Source organism: Erithacus rubecula, assembly GCF_903797595.1.
Source record: "Erithacus rubecula genome assembly, chromosome: 4".
Classification (NCBI taxonomy): domain Eukaryota; kingdom Metazoa; phylum Chordata; class Aves; order Passeriformes; family Muscicapidae; genus Erithacus; species Erithacus rubecula.
This window is the reverse complement of record NC_136686.1, coordinates 56,026,249-56,043,859: the sequence shown is the minus strand read 5'-3', so window position 1 is coordinate 56,043,859 and position 17,611 is coordinate 56,026,249. Positions and strand designations below refer to the sequence as shown.

Below are 17,611 nucleotides of genomic sequence, written 5' to 3'. Positions count from 1 at the left end.
CTATGCTATGCTATGAGCTATGCTCAGTCAAAGCCTGTGCCAGGCTGTGCTGACCACAAATATTTTGGTTTGCATTGATCCTGCTCCAAGGCAGCTCCCATCTAGGTCCTTACTGGATGCATTTTCCTCCCTCTCAGCTACAGATCCCAGTGTCCTTTGCAAATATTGGTGCTCATGCCAATTTCATTGTTCTGGCAAAACTTCTGCACATTTCCTGGAGTTTTACCAAGTCAGTTACAAGGCTCTGGCCCATAAAGCTTACCTCTAAGTGTTCATGCTTGGCAAAATGCATGGAAGCACCTGGGACCAGCTCTGAGTCACTGTGGGAAGTGTAGAGATCCCTGCTGGCTGCCTTCTCAGTGGGCTGGAGCCAGGCTGCTTCTAAATTAACTTTGCACTTCACAAAACAAAGATAAGAGTCCTTTACTGGCTGGGATTTCAAAGAAAAAAAAAATCTACAAGTATTCTCAGGATTTGGACATCAATTTACTAGTTACATTAAATGTAAAGAACTACTATGTGACTGTGACTGTAGTTCAAATTGTGTGTGCAAGGCATTAACAGCTTGTGATAAAAATGACAAATGAATCTAAGATACTGCTATTATTTATTATTTGGGCAAATGATTTATTGGGAACTGGGGTCTCCCATTAAAAAGCAATTTCTATATTTTCAGAAACATTTATAACCTTTCAAATATTTTAAAATATATTCTTTGAGCACATAAAATAAAATAAAATTACCTTTCTTCTAGGATGGAACAAAACAACAATATCTGAAAATGTATTTTTCCAGATTATATAAATCCATTATGTTATCATCAATAAGACTTTATTATTTTAAGAGCATTCCTTCTTGAAGTGTTAGAGCAATGCTCAGGACTGTTTTCCTGTCTGAGAGCAGTATTAAATGCTGCAGGCTTTCTGTGAAAGCAAAATCAGAAACCAAATAAATCAAGCAAATCTCAGAACTCAAGGAAACACATCCTTCTTGTCAAGTGAAAGAGAATAAAAATCATGATTTTTTAATGTCGGGAAAACCATGACATTTGTTAACTACACTCTTAATCTTTTTTTCATTACAGGATAAATGCTCCAGGTGTGTATCTCTTTTCTATATTTTTAATGCTTTGAGAACTTGTCCGTGTAAAATATGTAAATTGATTTCTAGATATAAATTTGACATAATAGAAGGGTACTGAGATTAGATAATCCTGTACAATTATGGGGGCCTGTCAAAGTGATTTCATGGCCCTTTCAGTCTTCAAATCTATTTGCTGTTGGGCAAAATCCAAATTCAGAATAGGCTGGTATTCTGGCATGGATGCTAAAGAATTACTTTATTTTTCACACACAATTTATATGTTATCTGTTAAAAAATAATCCCAGCCATCTATAGCACCTTCAAGAATCCTCTGCACTCTAGTTCCCTGTTCTCTGATCAGTTCATTTGCTACTTTGTCACCATTTCTTCACATACATAAAGATTTATTTTGAAGCATTGGTGCTTTTAAAGGGGTTTGTATAACTTAGCAGGGAGATAAATTGCACATTGAAAAGAGTGGTTTTTTTAAGCAGTCTTGCTCTTTTTAGCCCCATTACATTTCTGCTAGAAAGCATTGCTCATATGGGCTGAGTAGGACCCTGATTTTGTAATTCCCCTTTCCTCAGTCAGTATCTCCCAACTGGAAAAAAACCACAAGGACTAACAAACCCCACAAAATTAGCTGTTCTCTTGGTTGCCCAATTTAAAACATTTCAGTGTTGGCTGGTTTCCAAAAAGTGAATATTTTTTGATTTCTGAAAACCTGGTTCCCAAATGCTGGACAGCAAAGGCCAGACAGAGCAAGTTTCCCATCAGTGCTCAGGTTGAGATTCACCTGCAACACTTTAGAGTTTTCCACACCTGGTTGCAATGCACATATGTGGCCAGGCACTGTTCTCCAAAGAAAGGCCATTAAACAAATTGGCAAGGAGTGAGCAAGAAGAAATCACAGCAGCTAGTTGGGTATCATCCACAAATCCCTGCTGTCGAGAATCCCGTGGCACTGCTGCTGCATTTGTTTGTGTGTGGGATGAGATAATAGCATGGCAAATTCACACACAACCAAACTGTTCTTCAATCTGAATTTTACTCAACTGAAAATGCAGCTGTTCCATGTTTTGTCTCCAAGCTGATATTTGACACAAGCTTTGCAACCACAAACATTCATGTAAAATAATAATGTGCATTTCTAATTCAGATATTCCCAAAGGTGAATTTCTGTATTTGTTCATATTATTTAGAAAGGGAGATTTGTTTAATAACCATTGTTATTCATTTATTATTGACTTTTCAAGGCTAGTCTTGATTAGTCACTGGCAACTGTGAATTCACACTCAGCATTTGAAAAGAAGACTCATTTAAGATGTCTCAGCATTTGAGTAGGAAGAATGTCTGTTTCTTTGAGGAAATCTTAACTTTAGTGTCTATAGTACTATCAGAAAATTCTGACTATTTACAATGTGCATTTTTCCTTTCTGTAGGAAAGAAGAAGCCTAAGAAAGAAGTGGTGGTTGTAAGTACTGCTGGCTGCAAAAGAAACCCCAGTTTTGCCAGCCCATCATGTAATATGATATGAAAGGTGTCTGTTTTCCAAAGAGAATATAAAAATGATAGGCAAGGAAAAAACTATTGCCCTCAAGTGCAAAACATTTCATGGTCCCAGCTGGCCTCTGTGTTTGGAAGCACCACGGGTTGTGAGGGGTGCTCACATGCACTGGGGCAGAGTTTGGTCTTGATAAGCTGTTTGCAGCAAAATGTCATGGATGTTTCCATTGTTGGAGATGTTTCTTTGCTCTTGGATCTTGGGGCTCCTTCCTTTTCATAGACACAATTGCATAAAGGCTGCATAATTGCATAAATAGCCATAGTGCTCTCAGGCACGTGGTGTGGTTCCTGGAGTGATCCTTTGCAGGTCCAGGAGCTGGACTGGGATGACCCTCGTGGGTCCTTTCCAACTCAGGATATTCTGTGAATCTTTGTAAGGCACTTTGATTAGTGAACTTCCTCTCCACAAATCTTTGGAAAAGGGATTCCCAAGCCTACTCTGGGTGGAGAAGACCCTCTTGTGGTTACACACGTGGAGGTATTTAGCATGTCAGAACCTATTAATTCTCCTTCAAATATCTAGGGATGCAACCCTACATCACAAATGGCTCCTGTTGCCAGTTTAGATTAAACCCAGCCTAAAGGAATGCAATATAGGTCACCATTTCCAAGTCATTGCTCCTCCTTCTGACTTTACTAATTCACAGGTTTCATTTCACATTTTGTGTTTCTTCACAGACAATGACAAAGCTAAACACTGTCTTTGATGGAGAAGCCAGAGACCCAGGTAATAAAAAGCAATTAACAGAGGACATGAATATTGGGCTGGAACCAAACTGGATTATTTGATTTAAATATGGTTTAACTTTGGCTTTTTGTATTTGCAGTTTGCTGCTTCTAAGTAGAATGGGATCTATATCTCAAATAGCAAAAAATAAACTGCCTCAGTAACATTTGCAATGATAGGATATTCTTGCAGCCCTAGGAAGCACACATCTGATGGTCAGATTGCTCACTATTCCTCTGGATGTGGTATAGGAAGGTGGGAGGGGAGGAGGAATGTGTTGCAACTCTCCTGCTCTGGTGCTGTCATAGCTACATGGTTTCACCCATCTCATGTCTGGGAAATGTCCAGGAGGTGAATGTCACTTCTGAAGTGCTGCCTTCATCTCCTAAACTTCTCCCTGCAGAATTGGGTGGGTGAGTTACTGGCTCCTGCACAAACCTCCTCCCTTACAGCAGTAGTGTTGCCACTGTTCATCCAAGGCTGAGGCATCACTTGTTGGGGAGAAAAGGAAAGGCCATCAGCAGGCAACAGCTACAGTGTCCCTGGACTCCAGCTATGCAAACTCTGAGCATATCTGTTTAACCAGCTGGGAAATGTGAAAATAAGGCAAAAGCAAAAGCTGCAAAGCTCAGGATGAGCTGGGGATCTCATCCAGCTCCCCAAGTGACAGCCATGGCTCTGCAGCAGGGCTTGTTACAGGAAAAATGTTTTTGTTTTATTGAGGATTGATCTGGCTTTCCTCATCCCCCTGAAACACAGCCCCTGCCTGAGCCCCTTACTTTGATGCTTGGCCTGGATTAGGATGCCCAGCCCTGTTCCTAATGCCTGAGACCCCAGCATGGAGATTGGGGGCTGGTAAAATGTGACAATCAGACAAAATAAGTTTTTAACAAATAGGTCTGAAAACAGGTGTGAAACAACAGGTCTAGAAATCATCCAGAAGAAGGCAGGCTTGTTTCAAGGCTTGGATCCATCTGGCCAATTTCCACCCAAATGCATGTAACTTGTGTTTCTTATTAGCTGGCTCAGAGCTGTTGGGTGTGTTGAGCTAATGGGAAACACTAGGCATGGAGACTTCAGTGCAATTTGGGCAAACAAGTGGGACCCTACTGTGCAATTAAGTTCATCCACAAGGCTGGTCAAGGCTGGTTTGATCCAGGTCCAAGCTCACCTGCTATTTATAAAGAGATCTGTAGGAATGGGCTCTAAATTTCCTGCTTTTTTTTCTGTGTAACTGCATTTGTAATACATTAAATATGGGTAATCTCTAAGCTGCTGCAAGAGCTGCTTTCCAGTGTTCTTTCAGGACAGCTGGGGCCTTCTGCACAGTTCATCACAAACCCTAGAGGATCAAAGGTTGCTGCTTTGGAAATGAGATTTAATAATTCCTGGGACATCATCTGTTGAATATGATTAAGGGGGATGTTCAGAAACTGTTTCCTGATCTGGGCTGCTTTAATACTCCTGCCTTGCAAGCAATCAGAAAAAATAACTTGTAAAGAGATCATCTTGAGATGCTCAAATTGTGTTAATGTGTCACAAACCATTAATTCTGATACAAACTGCAACATTTAGTAACACATAACCACTGTTTATTTCCAAGCCTTAATGGTCCTTTGTTTGTCTCCTATTGCTCATGTTTAATTACAGAAAGTGCCATTATAGCTCCTGATTCTCTGTTTAGTAACGTATAGTGAGTTAGACTGTGAGGTGATCACACTGGACACATGGCAATTTTTTGACTTATCTCTAGGTAGCAATGAACTGAAGGAGAAGATAATTGCTTTTAATGTATAAATAGAAATTACCCATAAAACCTGAATAGAGACAGAAATCTTTCTGACAAAGGAAGGCTGCCATGTGTGCTAAGCAACACAAATTTAAAAACATTTTATATATACAAGAGAATCATATACTTGTATGAAACCACAGTACTTTATTAATGGCAAAGTGGACATCAAGCCTGAAAGGAAGCGTTTTACACAAAAGGAGAAGGAATGCAGACAGCCAAGACTCACTGGCTCTCCAAATCCTGGGTCAGTCCAGATGAGGTGACATGGTCTGGAAGATGTATGTAGCATACTGTGCTCCTAAGCAGGTTTTGCTACCTCTGGTAGGCAACTCTACCTGACAAAACAGGCACAGACATATACAATGATATTGCTCAGTGTGGCTGAAGACAAAAGTTTTGTCCTTACCATTATGGGTGTGTTTGTTACACTGCCCATGTTAATCCCTGGTGGCTGGAACTTGGATAGAGTTATAGGGTGGTAAGAAAGTTATTTCTTTTGGAATGGGAATGTTTTAAACATCCCTGCTCCCCTAACTGCAAAGACAATTCTTATAGGGGCAGAACAGACAACATCTCTGAGTGGCCACTGTTATGCCCAGGTCCCCACAGAAATGAGGCTTTCCCTCCCAGAGCCATCCCCCCAACTCATCTGAATTCCAAGTGCTTCACATTTCTCATTTCAATCCCATGCTGAGAACTGTCATGTCTTTACCTACTAAAGCAAGAATGATTTTAATCTGTTGTCTTTTTATTCTTGCAAGTTACTGGCAGAATATATGAGTTCAACTCCCGGTCGGGGGCCCGAAGGTGGAAGAAGAGCAATGAGCCCCTTCAGCCAGTACTGGGTATGCAGGTAATGCCCAGTGCCAACAGTGGCCAAGGGATGGATAGAGCAGAGGCACCAAGCAAAAAAGAGCCTTCAGAGAAGAGGAAAGAGCTGACTCAAGCAACAAAAACAGCTGCCAAGCCCTCAGCTGGGCAATTAGAAACACCAGGCCAAGCTGGGCTGAGATTGCAAAAGAAGAAAGAGGAGTCTGAGGATGCAGGGTTATCCTTACCAGCCTCTTTAGGCAGGAACTGACCTCCTCTCCCAAAATGAGCTCTGCTCTGCTATTAAGATAGAGTGCATGAGATTCCAAGGTGCCTCCCAACTGACCCCCCAAGAATCTGAACAGCCAAAGAATCAGATGTGGTTTTTCTCTCTCAGCTGTAAAACAAGAGGTGACAATAAGGTTTGTAAACCAGAGCCAAAGGCAGGATGAATCTGGATGTACCTTTGTCAGGTGAATGTAAGAGCAGGAGAGAAGAGGAAATGAAGCAGACTCATTGACAGAAGCTGTCTGTGCCCACTGCCTTCTGCAGACACTCCTAGAAGTTTCTCTCCTACAGTTTCCCCTAGAAAAGTCTGCACCTCTGGCAGCCATGGCCACATCCTCTGACTGCCTTTGAGAATGGCAGCATACACAGATGTGCTTTCTCAACAGTCAATGGGGTCTCCTGTCCCTGCTGAGCAACCAAATGAGTGAAAAGCACATCAGGGTAGAAATATTTGCTGGTAAAAGCCAAATATATTTTCTTTTCATTCAGTATTATTTCAGCCCTTCCTTGCTCTTCTTTGCTATAGAAAAGACCATGGCTTGAAAGAAGTTCTGGAGGGAGATACCACAGGTTCTTGTGGTATCTCAAGTTGTCAACACTTACAGCTTATTTATCTTTTGTAACACTAATAGCATTCAATATCTTCTTTGTTGATATTTCCTTTGGCACATTTAATACTTTATAGAATCAAGTGGAATATACTCAGAAGAGTAATTACAGTAAACACGTGGGGTGAAATAATATTTTCAGAGTGTAAGCATGTATAATGTAAGTGCTGTCTAAAAACCTAATATAAAACAAACAAACTCAACAAGATTTAAGAAAAAAAAAATAATCTGAAGAAAAATAATTATAAATGATGACTTAATACTCCATGTCTTAGCTTGTTTTCTTTCCTGATTGCAGAAAAAAAGTTTTTGACAGAGAGAGACTGGTATCAGGTGGCAAAAGAAAATTTCAGTTTAAGTTGAGCAGGGGAAGTCACTAAAGATTTTATTGTCTCTTACATACATTGTTTTGGTCATACAACAAATGACCTGGATGGAGAAATTTGCAGTAATTTCACCAAGGATCTTACACTTCAGAAGAATACCTGTTATGGTGCTGTACCTCTTTGCTGTGCTCCAAAGGAGTGGCTTGGCTCAGGAGCAACTTCCCTAACAAGCACAAATCATCATCAAATGCCGTTTCATTGCACAATCAGAAACCCAGTGTGTAATGAACACCACAGTGATACAGATAGGAAAGAGTGATTTATACTCTCTGAGTAAGTTATCACTTCACTGTGTCCATGGCAGTTGTCACAACATCGTGCACCAACAAGGGCAGCTACACATTCAATGTTCCAACCCACCATTGTTTGCATTTTTTAGCTGTAAATACAGCACATTCAGTTTCTATTCAGGTGTTTTTTCAGTGACATATAGAAACTGCAGTTTCCTAACAGATCTTTCTAACACTCTGACACCAAAATACCCACAGGCATACCTGACACCTACAGACATTAAATTTTATTATCTGAAGAAGTTAACTGCATTGTTTTCATGACATGAAGACACACAGATCTTTGTATTTACTTTCCTGGACATTTCTGTAGAACAGCGGCTTTGCTTCCTTGATAATTCTCATTCTACTTCAGTGATTAAAGGATATATTTTTTTTAAGGCAAGGGAGAGACAGACTGTAGTTTCAGCCAGGAAACTGGCAAATAGGCAGATGAATACTCATCTTTCTTTACTACTATTCTTGCTGCTGAACTGCACGAACTTATTTCCTTCCTTCTTAAGGAAAAAATCCCAACAGCATCATAAGCTGGCATCACAGCAGGCTCTGAACTCCATGTATGCAAACACAATGTCATGGCCAACACTGCTGGTGCCGTGGTCTCCCACAGCTGGGCAACAGCTGGGTAAAAGCAGATGCTCTTGTAGTGGTGCTCTCATATTCTGGTCTCAGAACAGCTGACAGTTGAACAAAGAGGAGCCATGGATATGAGAGATGCCATGTCCAAGCACTAACTCTGCCCAGAGTGCTTGCACCCGGTTGAGGTGGGTTTAGCTGGTGTACTGAGCATTTGAGGGGGCACCTTTAAGCAAGATAAAGCATCCTGCAAGTCCCATGCAATTCTCTGCATGAGGAAACAAGTGTGCTGGCCACAAACCACAACTTTACCCTTCCTTACACTGTTGCTCCATACATGAACTGCTGATTTCCACCTTCAACTCATTCTTCATCTTGATCTTTTCTATAAACTTATTTTGGGCATGCATAGGACTACTTCCCTTGCTCAGGATCTACAAAATCAAGGAATAACAAGGTTTTATATGAGCATTAGCTTTATGCTAAAGCAGCACCATTTTCCTATCAGCTGCCCCTGCTACTATCAATGCTCCTCCCTGTGAAGGAACCAAGAATGAATTTGAGATCTTGTTGAACCAAAGCTCATCTGTTCATGTCTCTGGCTTGTTTGATAGGACAAAAGCAGAGAAGGTAGAACTCAGTGACCCAGGTGTATAATTGTTACTTATTATATCAAACAATATGTGAAAAGATAATTTGACTATAAAAGCAACATATATTTTTGCATAAAGTAGATATTATAATACACTGTGCAGTACAGCTTTAAACCTCTTCTAATTGTCAGAGTAGCTTTTGTGGGGTTTTTTTGTTCAGAAGTCTTTTGAGAACAGAGTCAGTGTGTAGAACTGCCACTAGATGGACTGAGAGCAAAGATTATATGCAGCACTACACAATAAAAGCATTTGATTATTGCAACAATTAGCCAAGACCATGGGTCTTTTCCATCATTTGAAGCCTTCAGATGTCAAGAACAGCTGCTGTGTGCTATAGAGTCAGACTAGGTGAGGAGAACAGCCTCTCTAGTCTTCAACAGCTCTGTTAGTCTCTGTGAACACAGATACAAGGTGTGAACTTTAAAATAAATGGCACCAGAGTGATGACACTGATAAACTGAGACAAGCAGAGGAGGAAAGGCACCTGGTGGTTCAAGCAGACTGAATGGGGGTAACAGTTCCTGACCTGCAGCTGCCTATTACATGTTATGCAATAATTTTGTCTGAAGTCTACAAAAATCAGTGTGAGTTCTGACATAGCTTTTGATTGCTGTGTCTGTGCCTAACACACACCTCTGAAGTGCTTCCAGATCTGTGGATTGACATTGCTGTGAAAGTTTCAAGAGTGATTAGGAAAGAGCACAGGTCACTTTTCCTGCCAGGGTCTAATTCCCCCAAGCAGTTTATGTGTGACCGTGTTAGTGGGGTTTGTGTGCTTTTCTCCAAAGGCTTGTCTTTCATGCTTGTGTTGTAAATAGCACTTGCAATAAACATCAGAAGTCTCAGCTTCTTGGAGTGTAACTTTTATATTAAGGAATATACAAGTGTCAACACTGCATTCCTTTATGATCTGAAAGAGACCTACACACAAGAGCAAGTTCAGCTGCAGAAATGGAGAATGTTTGCCCAGGAGGCTGCCACTTTGTGACTGCTCACTGGGAGCAGGAGATGGTGTTTGGAACCCCTCAGAGAAGGCAGATCAGACAAGGAGAGTAATCCAAAGAATCTGGCTGCTAGGTTATTTTACAGGAGCCAGATTGCAACACCCTAATGTAACTAACATTTTAACAGCAAGCAGCCACAACTGCATACTGCACATGCCCTAGCTGGTTAGCTGCCTGACACCCCCAGCCACAAGGGGCTCTTTACAAAGCTCCAGCTGAAAGGCAGAACACAGGCTCAGCTCCCACTGGGCTCCATCTGCACATGCCTTGTCTCAACTAGTCCTTGCAAGATCTCTATGTTGTCACAGAGCAGAAAGAGACACTGGGGGTGACTTATTCAAAAGCAGACATCTAGAACAGATCAGATGAACTGTGCCCTGAAAGAAGCTCTTTCTGCATGCCTAGATCAGATATCAATGCCTACAGAGTACACACAAAGGTAAATCAACTGAGTCTTAGCCCAGGTTGCTCAGGTGAGGGCAGGTCCATGTCACTGCAGCAGTGCCCAAGGAAGCTGAAAATTAGGGGAAAACAGCCCAGAGGTCAGCCAGGCTCTGCTGCTGTCTGCTTAGATCCCAGGGGGAGATGGGGCACTGACCACCCACGCTTTGACAGTGCTCCAAGGTCTGCTTTCTGGGACCTGTCTTAGGGTAATTCTGCATCTGGAAGCATGAAAAAGCATGGGCCCGGCCAGGACATTAAAGAAGTCAAATACAAGCTTCAGCAAGTTTCTGCAGCAGGCTGGGCATTATTGAGAGACATTTGCAAACACAATAGATAAATACATCTTGCTCTGAATTGTGTTCAAGAATGGCTCCACTCTGGAGTTATTTGGTACCAAACTTCAGCTGCTGTGGGTCAACAGATGCCTGGGATTTGATTTTGGGGCAGGATCTGTTCCTAACTTTTGAAACTTGAGAAGAGCAGTTAGTGAATGACATGGACAAGGCATGGCTTGGTCTGGCCATGGAGTTGTGCTTCATTTTCAATTCCTGACTGTGGATAGCAGCTGAGGCCATGCAGACTGGAGCAGCAGCTCTGTGTTTATACAGCATTGGCCTCTGTGGCCAGCCCTGCCTGCTGCCAGCTGTGACAGCCAGCTGCTTCCAGAGGGGCTGTGTGTGTCCCAGGGACAGGAACCTCGCTCAGGGAGGGTGTGCAGGCTGTGTGTGCAGCAGGGCTGCTGGACCCAAGCTCTGTGTCTGCACATTTAGCACAGCTTTGGGCACAGCACCATGAGAGGGGACAGCATGGAAAGACAGGCAGCTGCTGGAAAGGGTCCAGCAAAGGAAAACAAAGACAATGCAGGGTCTGGAGCATCTCTCTTATGAGGAGAGACTGCAGGAGCTGAGCCTGTTTAATCTAAAGACTGAAAGGGAATCTCAATATAAAGATCTCAAAGGCTGATGCCAAGAGGATGTGCCAGACTCTTTTCAGAGGTGCCAGCTACAGGAGGAGGAGAAATGGCCATTAAAAAGCCAAAAACACGCGAGAAATTCCACCTCAGCATTAGGAAGAGCTTATGTTGAAGATAGCAGAACACTGGAACAGCTGCCCAGGGATGTCATGGAGTGTTCCTCTGGAGACATTCCAAACCCACCCGGACACGTTCCTGTGTAACCTGATATTGGTGATCTTGCCTTGAAGTAGGTGTCCCCCAAAAGTCCTTTCAAAGCTAATTATTCTGTAACAACAGAAGCACTCCTGGCTGGAGGAGAGGCTACAGCATTCCCTTCGCTGGCCTGGTCCCAGTTCACTCCAGCCATTTCTCCTTTCTGCAGGTGCTGGAAGAGATGGCAGAGAAGGGCTCTGAGCCATTCTGTCAGCGGCACAGCCGAAACTCTCTCCAGGGCATGCTGGCAAAGCGAGAGGCGGGGTACGGACAGGGCTTGAGACGGGGAGGCGGCGGCCCAGCGCTCCCCTCAGGGCAGGGGGGAGTCCGGACCGCCCCGCCGGGCCTGCTCCTGCTGCCTGGGCTCCCCCTGCCCTCCCCAGAGCTCCGGGCTCCCCCTGCCCTTCCCCGGGGCTCCGGGCTCCCCCTGCCTGGGCTCCCCCTGCCCTCCCCAGAGCTCCGGGCTCCCCCTGCCCTTCCCCGGGGCTCCGGGCTCCCCCTGCCCTCCCCAGAGCTCCGGGCTCCCCCTGCCCTTCCCCGGGGCTCCCCCAGCCCAGGCTGCCCCGAGCCCAGCCGGCCGGCACAGGTGGCCCCGGGCCCGGGCTCCGCTCGGGCTGCCCCGCACTGCCCCAGCACCTGCACGGCCCGTGAGAGAGGGTCAGGCAGAAAAAGTAAATTTGAGAGAAACGAGGGCAAACAGCCCGTCTGTTAGGCACCATGGCAATGCAGGCGAATCCAGAAAGAGATGATCCCCTTATTGGATTAATCTGCTGTAGAGCACACTGGGTCACTCCAAGAACGATCAAATGACCTACTTTCTGTTTGCTTGGAGCTCTTCCCTTTGCCACACCGAACTGAGCCCGTTCCTTGCTGTTTATCCGAGACACAGGATGGATGCTCCTGTACCTCATCACCTACTCTGTTTTTGGTATCTGTGCACACTGGATGAAGCCAGCAGGCAGGGAAGGATGCTCTGGCAGTTCTCTGCACAGCCATGGACACCAAAGCGAGGAGGAACCATATTCAATCCATTTTCACACGGAATTTCTAAATGCTCTTTCCTCTTCATGCAAGCAGTATAACCACACTGACACCTAGAGAGGAGGCTGAGGTTTCTCTGTTAACTACCAGCACCAGGGCTAGCTGTGCAATACACTTACTCTGAAATGTCCTTATGTAAAAACATGCACCCTGTGGCAGAAGCATCTGTGGCAGACACCACCAAAATTTCAGGGGGGGGGACGGGGACGGGGACGGGGGAAAGAGCTGTTTAGAAAATTCACAGAATTGAAAGAGATCTAATTTCTCCCAGTGATCTTCTGCCAAAGAGTACTTCCTAGTCCCTATACCAAAGTACAGCAGTATTTGCTTGCTATGAAGTATTAAAAAGCAAGGGCTAAAATTCAGGTATGAAACCTCACCTATTCAGCTGCTACCCAGCTATGAAAGTGTCTGAAGAAGTTTGACACCTTGTCCTGTCAGCAAGGGGGAAGTGAGCAGAGCATTGGTGCAACTCTCCCTGTCCATCTGCACAGGGTGGATGATGCCCATGGGACAGCTGACAGATAACCCAGGTCAGTGACACCCTCCAGGACCAGCAGAGCTTGTGCCTTTTACCCTTTTGTCCCCTCCCCACCAATGTTGCACATGCAGTGGGGGAGCCAACTTGGATGATCAACAAAGAACTAAAGTAACAGACATTTCAGGACAGCATTTCAGTGTTGTTCTGACACATAAGTCAGGACAGGGATTTCCTCATGCACAGCCAGTATGGAATCAATACCATGCTCTTACATGGTCCTGAAGAGATCTTGCCCCATCACTGAACTAGCTTTTTCCATAGAGTTGAAGGGCACAAACTTACCCTCTTACCAAAAAAAAAAAAAAAAAAAGCAGCAGCCAGCCCCAGAACTTGGCTGTAATCACTCTGCTTGCTCTTCTTGCATGAAAGAGTCACTTTCAGCAGTGTTAGCTGTAGGTCATAACAAGTGCTTGCAACTGAATGGTAGCTCAAGGAATTAATCCAGAAGGGACTGATCATTTCTGCCCATTTTGGGACACCACCACATATACATGGCCAGTAAAACTCCACCACTCCAGCCTGGAGACCTGTTGCACTTGCTGTAAATCCATACAAGTAACTGCCCAGCTCATGAAAAAATAAGTTCATTGTCTCTTGAAGAAGAAAGTAGACATATTCCAAGTTTCCAGCAGTCCTGCTCTACTTCCAGCAAGAAAACGTTGAAGGTTCTGAAGTGCCCACATATTAAACCAGACAATCAGTAAAGTTCAAACTTAAATTTCTTCCTTGATTAAGAGCTTCCAGGGCCTCAGGAAAAAAGGGAAATACAGGCCCTTTGACTTTTTTACTTCAGCAAATCATTTCTCAAATTCATTTCTTGGTCTATGTTCATTCTTGAGATGCTCTTCATGGAGCTGAATGCAAAAAGCCTCTTGTGCCTGCCAGTCCTTTCTCATTACTTTTGATGCACAGTCTCTGTGGAAACTGAAGCTAAAAATAATCACCCTCATCTCCTCCACTAGCACATACTATTTTATTCTCTAACTATAATTGCTTGATCTACCTGCATTCATGATCCTGTAGGAAGGGACCTTCCCAGTATCATGGCAATTTCTATATGAGTCCTCTCCTGGAGTACTGCTGGTGTTATGTCTGGGATCACTGCTTGCACATTGTCATAAAGATGCCTTGCATCCACAGTCACTACTGGGAACCTCTGAAAACCCCAAATTCAGCTCTGAGCTGCCACAGCTTGAAGGACTGTATTGCCATTTTTTTCCTTTGGAATCATTGTATTATATCCTTTCCTCTAATCTTTTGCTTCTGCTCAGGGATCTTTTGTTTGCTGCTCAGCTCACAGTGAAATGTCCAGCTGGATTGCAGGTTATTTCTATGGTGTAAACAGGACCTGCTCCAGGGCAGTAGAAGCACATCATGTCAGTAAAGGGCCCAGAGCCAAAGCTGGCCCCTCTAAAAAGCAAGAAATCTCCCAATACAATATTCCATAAAATCCTTGTGTAGGAGTGGGTCAGATTCAGTCTCAAGGCATCACAGCTTTCTTTTACTGTGTGCAGACTAGGCTGTTGCATCTGTCCTTTACAGTTTGCCCAGTCTTTTGTGTCTTTGCTGGACAGCAATCTTTATGTCACTGCAGGCAGAGACCTCAACAAGCCACTAATGCCACCCAAATGCCAACTGAAAATCTGAGCAATGCAAGAGAATCTACAAAAAAACACCCCCAAGATCTTCCATACTACAGCCACCCCTCTGAGGAAGAAATGTGCCAGTTCAGCAATATAGAATAAGTGTTCTCTAGCTATTTTAGAGTAATTATGAAACAAAACCTGAGGATACAATTCCCATATTAATGTGGCTGCTGAGTGAGCAGCTAAAACATTTTGTTCTGCTATAGCCAGTGTAAAAGCAGAAAATTTCTCTGATCTGAAAGCTGTTTAAAAAGAAAATACTACAAAATTCGAAAAGGAGTACAGTCTAGTGGCTCAAAAAGGTAGTGAAATATAGCATTTTCAATTCAGAAAAAGAGAAAGAAAAGCCACAGAAGCATAAAGCAGGAGAATCCGGAAGAAGAATTAACATGCATAGTGCAGCCATTCACCCCAGAGCAAAGGAGAGCTCCAAGGGAAACTCATCATATTAAATGCAAAGCTAAAATTAGATGTTTGCAAAAGCAGATTGGGATGCAAAAATTAAAAATAGTTGCTGTATCTGCAGAAAGTAGTAGAGAGTTAGATTTGAAATCACCAGAGGAAATTTGTTTAGGGGATGAGATATATAAATGAGAAAATAAAAAGGACAGCTCCTGTTGATCATCAGCATGTATAACAGATAGAATACCATCCTAAGGCAGGGAGGGGGGTGCAGCATGTAAAATGATTACTGCTTTACATGACAAGAAACAACCCAGGGGATTCAGCTGCTGATCTTGGGCCACAGAGAGCAACAGCTCTGGATTTGAGTGCAGCTACTTCAAACTTAGAATTAAATTGGAACAGAAAGAGTGAATTGATTAAAGCTTGTGCTAATAGCAGTTTTTCCTCAGATTATGAGCTAAGTACCAGCACACAGCCTCCTCTGTGACTGCATTAAACCAAATGGCTGCACACACAGGTAAGGAGGAAATGCAGCTGGCAGCAATAACATGAAGTCACAAGCCAAGAAAAGACAGAGCATGTTTCATGAATAAATGAGGAGTTGCTCAATTGTTGACAGGATGTAATAGCAAGTACAAACCACCCTTTGCTGATAGGGCATGGGTACCTGCAAGCAGCAGGTACAATCTCCTGGCAGCAGCAGCAATCAATCACATTCCATGGGCCTGATTTATAATGAGAACCAGCTGTCCAAACACACCCCTACTATTTGCAATAAATGTGGATGTAGCAGAATGAGAGGGAGCCTACTTTTACTGAGTATTATGGGTTTAGTCCAGGAGGTAAGGGAAAAAACAAACAAACAAAAAAAATCTTGAGCTAGCATTCCAGTGTCAGCCAAGCAGAACCCACAGTGAAACATTAACTGAAAACGTGGATAGTAGAGAATAAATTCTGGAAGAGGCAGATTTCCACAAGGGAAGAATGAAAGAAAAGCATGGTCAGGGTCAGCACATATTTCCCAAGTCCCTAAAGTGTTTGTCCTGAAACAAAGGGCAAAACCTTTGACTGTGTCCACATGGGCACAAATTTTAAGGATGGCACAACACAGCTCCATCTTACTGCCTTCCTAAACCCAAGATAAAGAATGAAAGATGCAGGCAAGAGGACTGCTACTGAGTACAGGCAAATTTCTGTAAGTTGCAATTGAAAATTAAAAGGAAAATTTGCAAAAACACAAGCTTGAAAATTTAATTTCTTTTCCCTGCTCTAAATACATAGTGTCTGTGGGAAAGCAGCATTCATAAAACTAGGCTTGAATTCACTTGACATGACAGAAGGGAATTCCACTCGAGTCAGTCTCTGAAATGAAACTCCAGAGTGTTGCTGATATACAGGAACTGGATCTTAAAGTTGAAAAAAAACCTCCCTCATTCCCTAATATTTAAGGGATGGGGATGTGCTCCTGTTCTGTACCATTCTTTTGACTACTTAATTGTTCTGCTTGATATTTCAAGGTGATTAAGCAGCAAAATCTGACTTCTGACTCTGGTCTCTGTGACAACAACTTGGCTTTAGGCAATATAGAAAATCCATTAGGAATGAACATACACTAAGTACTCCCACAAGAATAAAAGTAGATGATCCAGAATGCTCGATGTTCTGTCATGACTTGCTCAAGAGTGGGGCCTTTGAGAGCATGAGGGACTATCTTCAGGCAGTTTCCAAGAGTGAGGTACCCAAGCAGCTCCCCAGAGTTTGCAGCAGGGCAGGCAGCCAAACCAGCACAGAGCAGCCCACCAAGACCCCAGTTAATGCACTGCTCAGTTCTAGGCAATAGGGAAAAATAAACAGGCTGCAGCTAGCCTGTGTCCATGAGCAGGTGATGAACCCACAGTCTCACAGCAAGGTGGCATCTGTCTTCTTTCACCTTCAGTGAAAACTCCACACCCACATCTTCCACTGCCAGCCAAGCATGCAGCTGAGCCAGGGAATTCAGGAATTCACCACCTATGACAAGGCACTGTCTGGCTCAATTCTAGCATGGTGCTGGCCTGCCAGCTGGTTTCAGCATCCCAGCCCCAGCCTGTGCTGCACATGGGTTTGCCTGCTGAGGTGACAGGGCCCAAGTCATACAGACCCCAGAGTGACTCCATTCTGCACTATTGGCACTGGCTCTTGGGGATTTGATGTTGCCAGACCTCTCTTGGATTTAATTTCCTACTGCTTTTCCTGCAGGCTGGTGGCAAAACTCTCAGCCAACACCGACACCATGCCAGCTCCCACAGAAGGGACTCTCCTGAGAGTTAGCACATGCAGAATATACACTCCTCAGCATTGTCATGGAGGCCTGACTCCCAGATCACTGGTCACAGCAGCCTAAATCACGATGTACTTGCTTCCTTAAACACCTTCTTAATGCTAATGGATTCTATTCTTCACTAAGGAGTTCTCTATTGCTGCCCCATGCTGAACCCTCAGCTTTATTTTCCTTCACCATCATCTTACATCCTTTCTTCCCACTGTGGGTTTCTGATCAAAGTCCCCCTCTCTAGCATCACACCATGGATCATACAGCACTTG

General features: G+C 43.7%; 1 protein-coding gene across 1 annotated transcript in view; it reads left to right on the top strand.

Annotated features, from left to right (window-relative positions):
• Nucleotides 1-6,754, top strand: part of CDHR3 (cadherin related family member 3) — a 33,843-nt gene extending 27,089 nt beyond the window's left edge. Inside the window, exons 16-19 of the mRNA XM_079303713.1 lie at nucleotides 1,085-1,098; nucleotides 2,526-2,557; nucleotides 3,328-3,376; nucleotides 5,930-6,754. Of these exons, the coding sequence (XP_079159839.1) occupies nucleotides 1,085-1,098; nucleotides 2,526-2,557; nucleotides 3,328-3,376; nucleotides 5,930-6,249 (415 nt within the window). The 3' untranslated portion in view covers nucleotides 6,250-6,754. The remainder of the gene's footprint in view (nucleotides 1-1,084; nucleotides 1,099-2,525; nucleotides 2,558-3,327; nucleotides 3,377-5,929) is intronic.
• The last annotated feature ends 10,857 nt before the right edge of the window (nucleotides 6,755-17,611 follow it).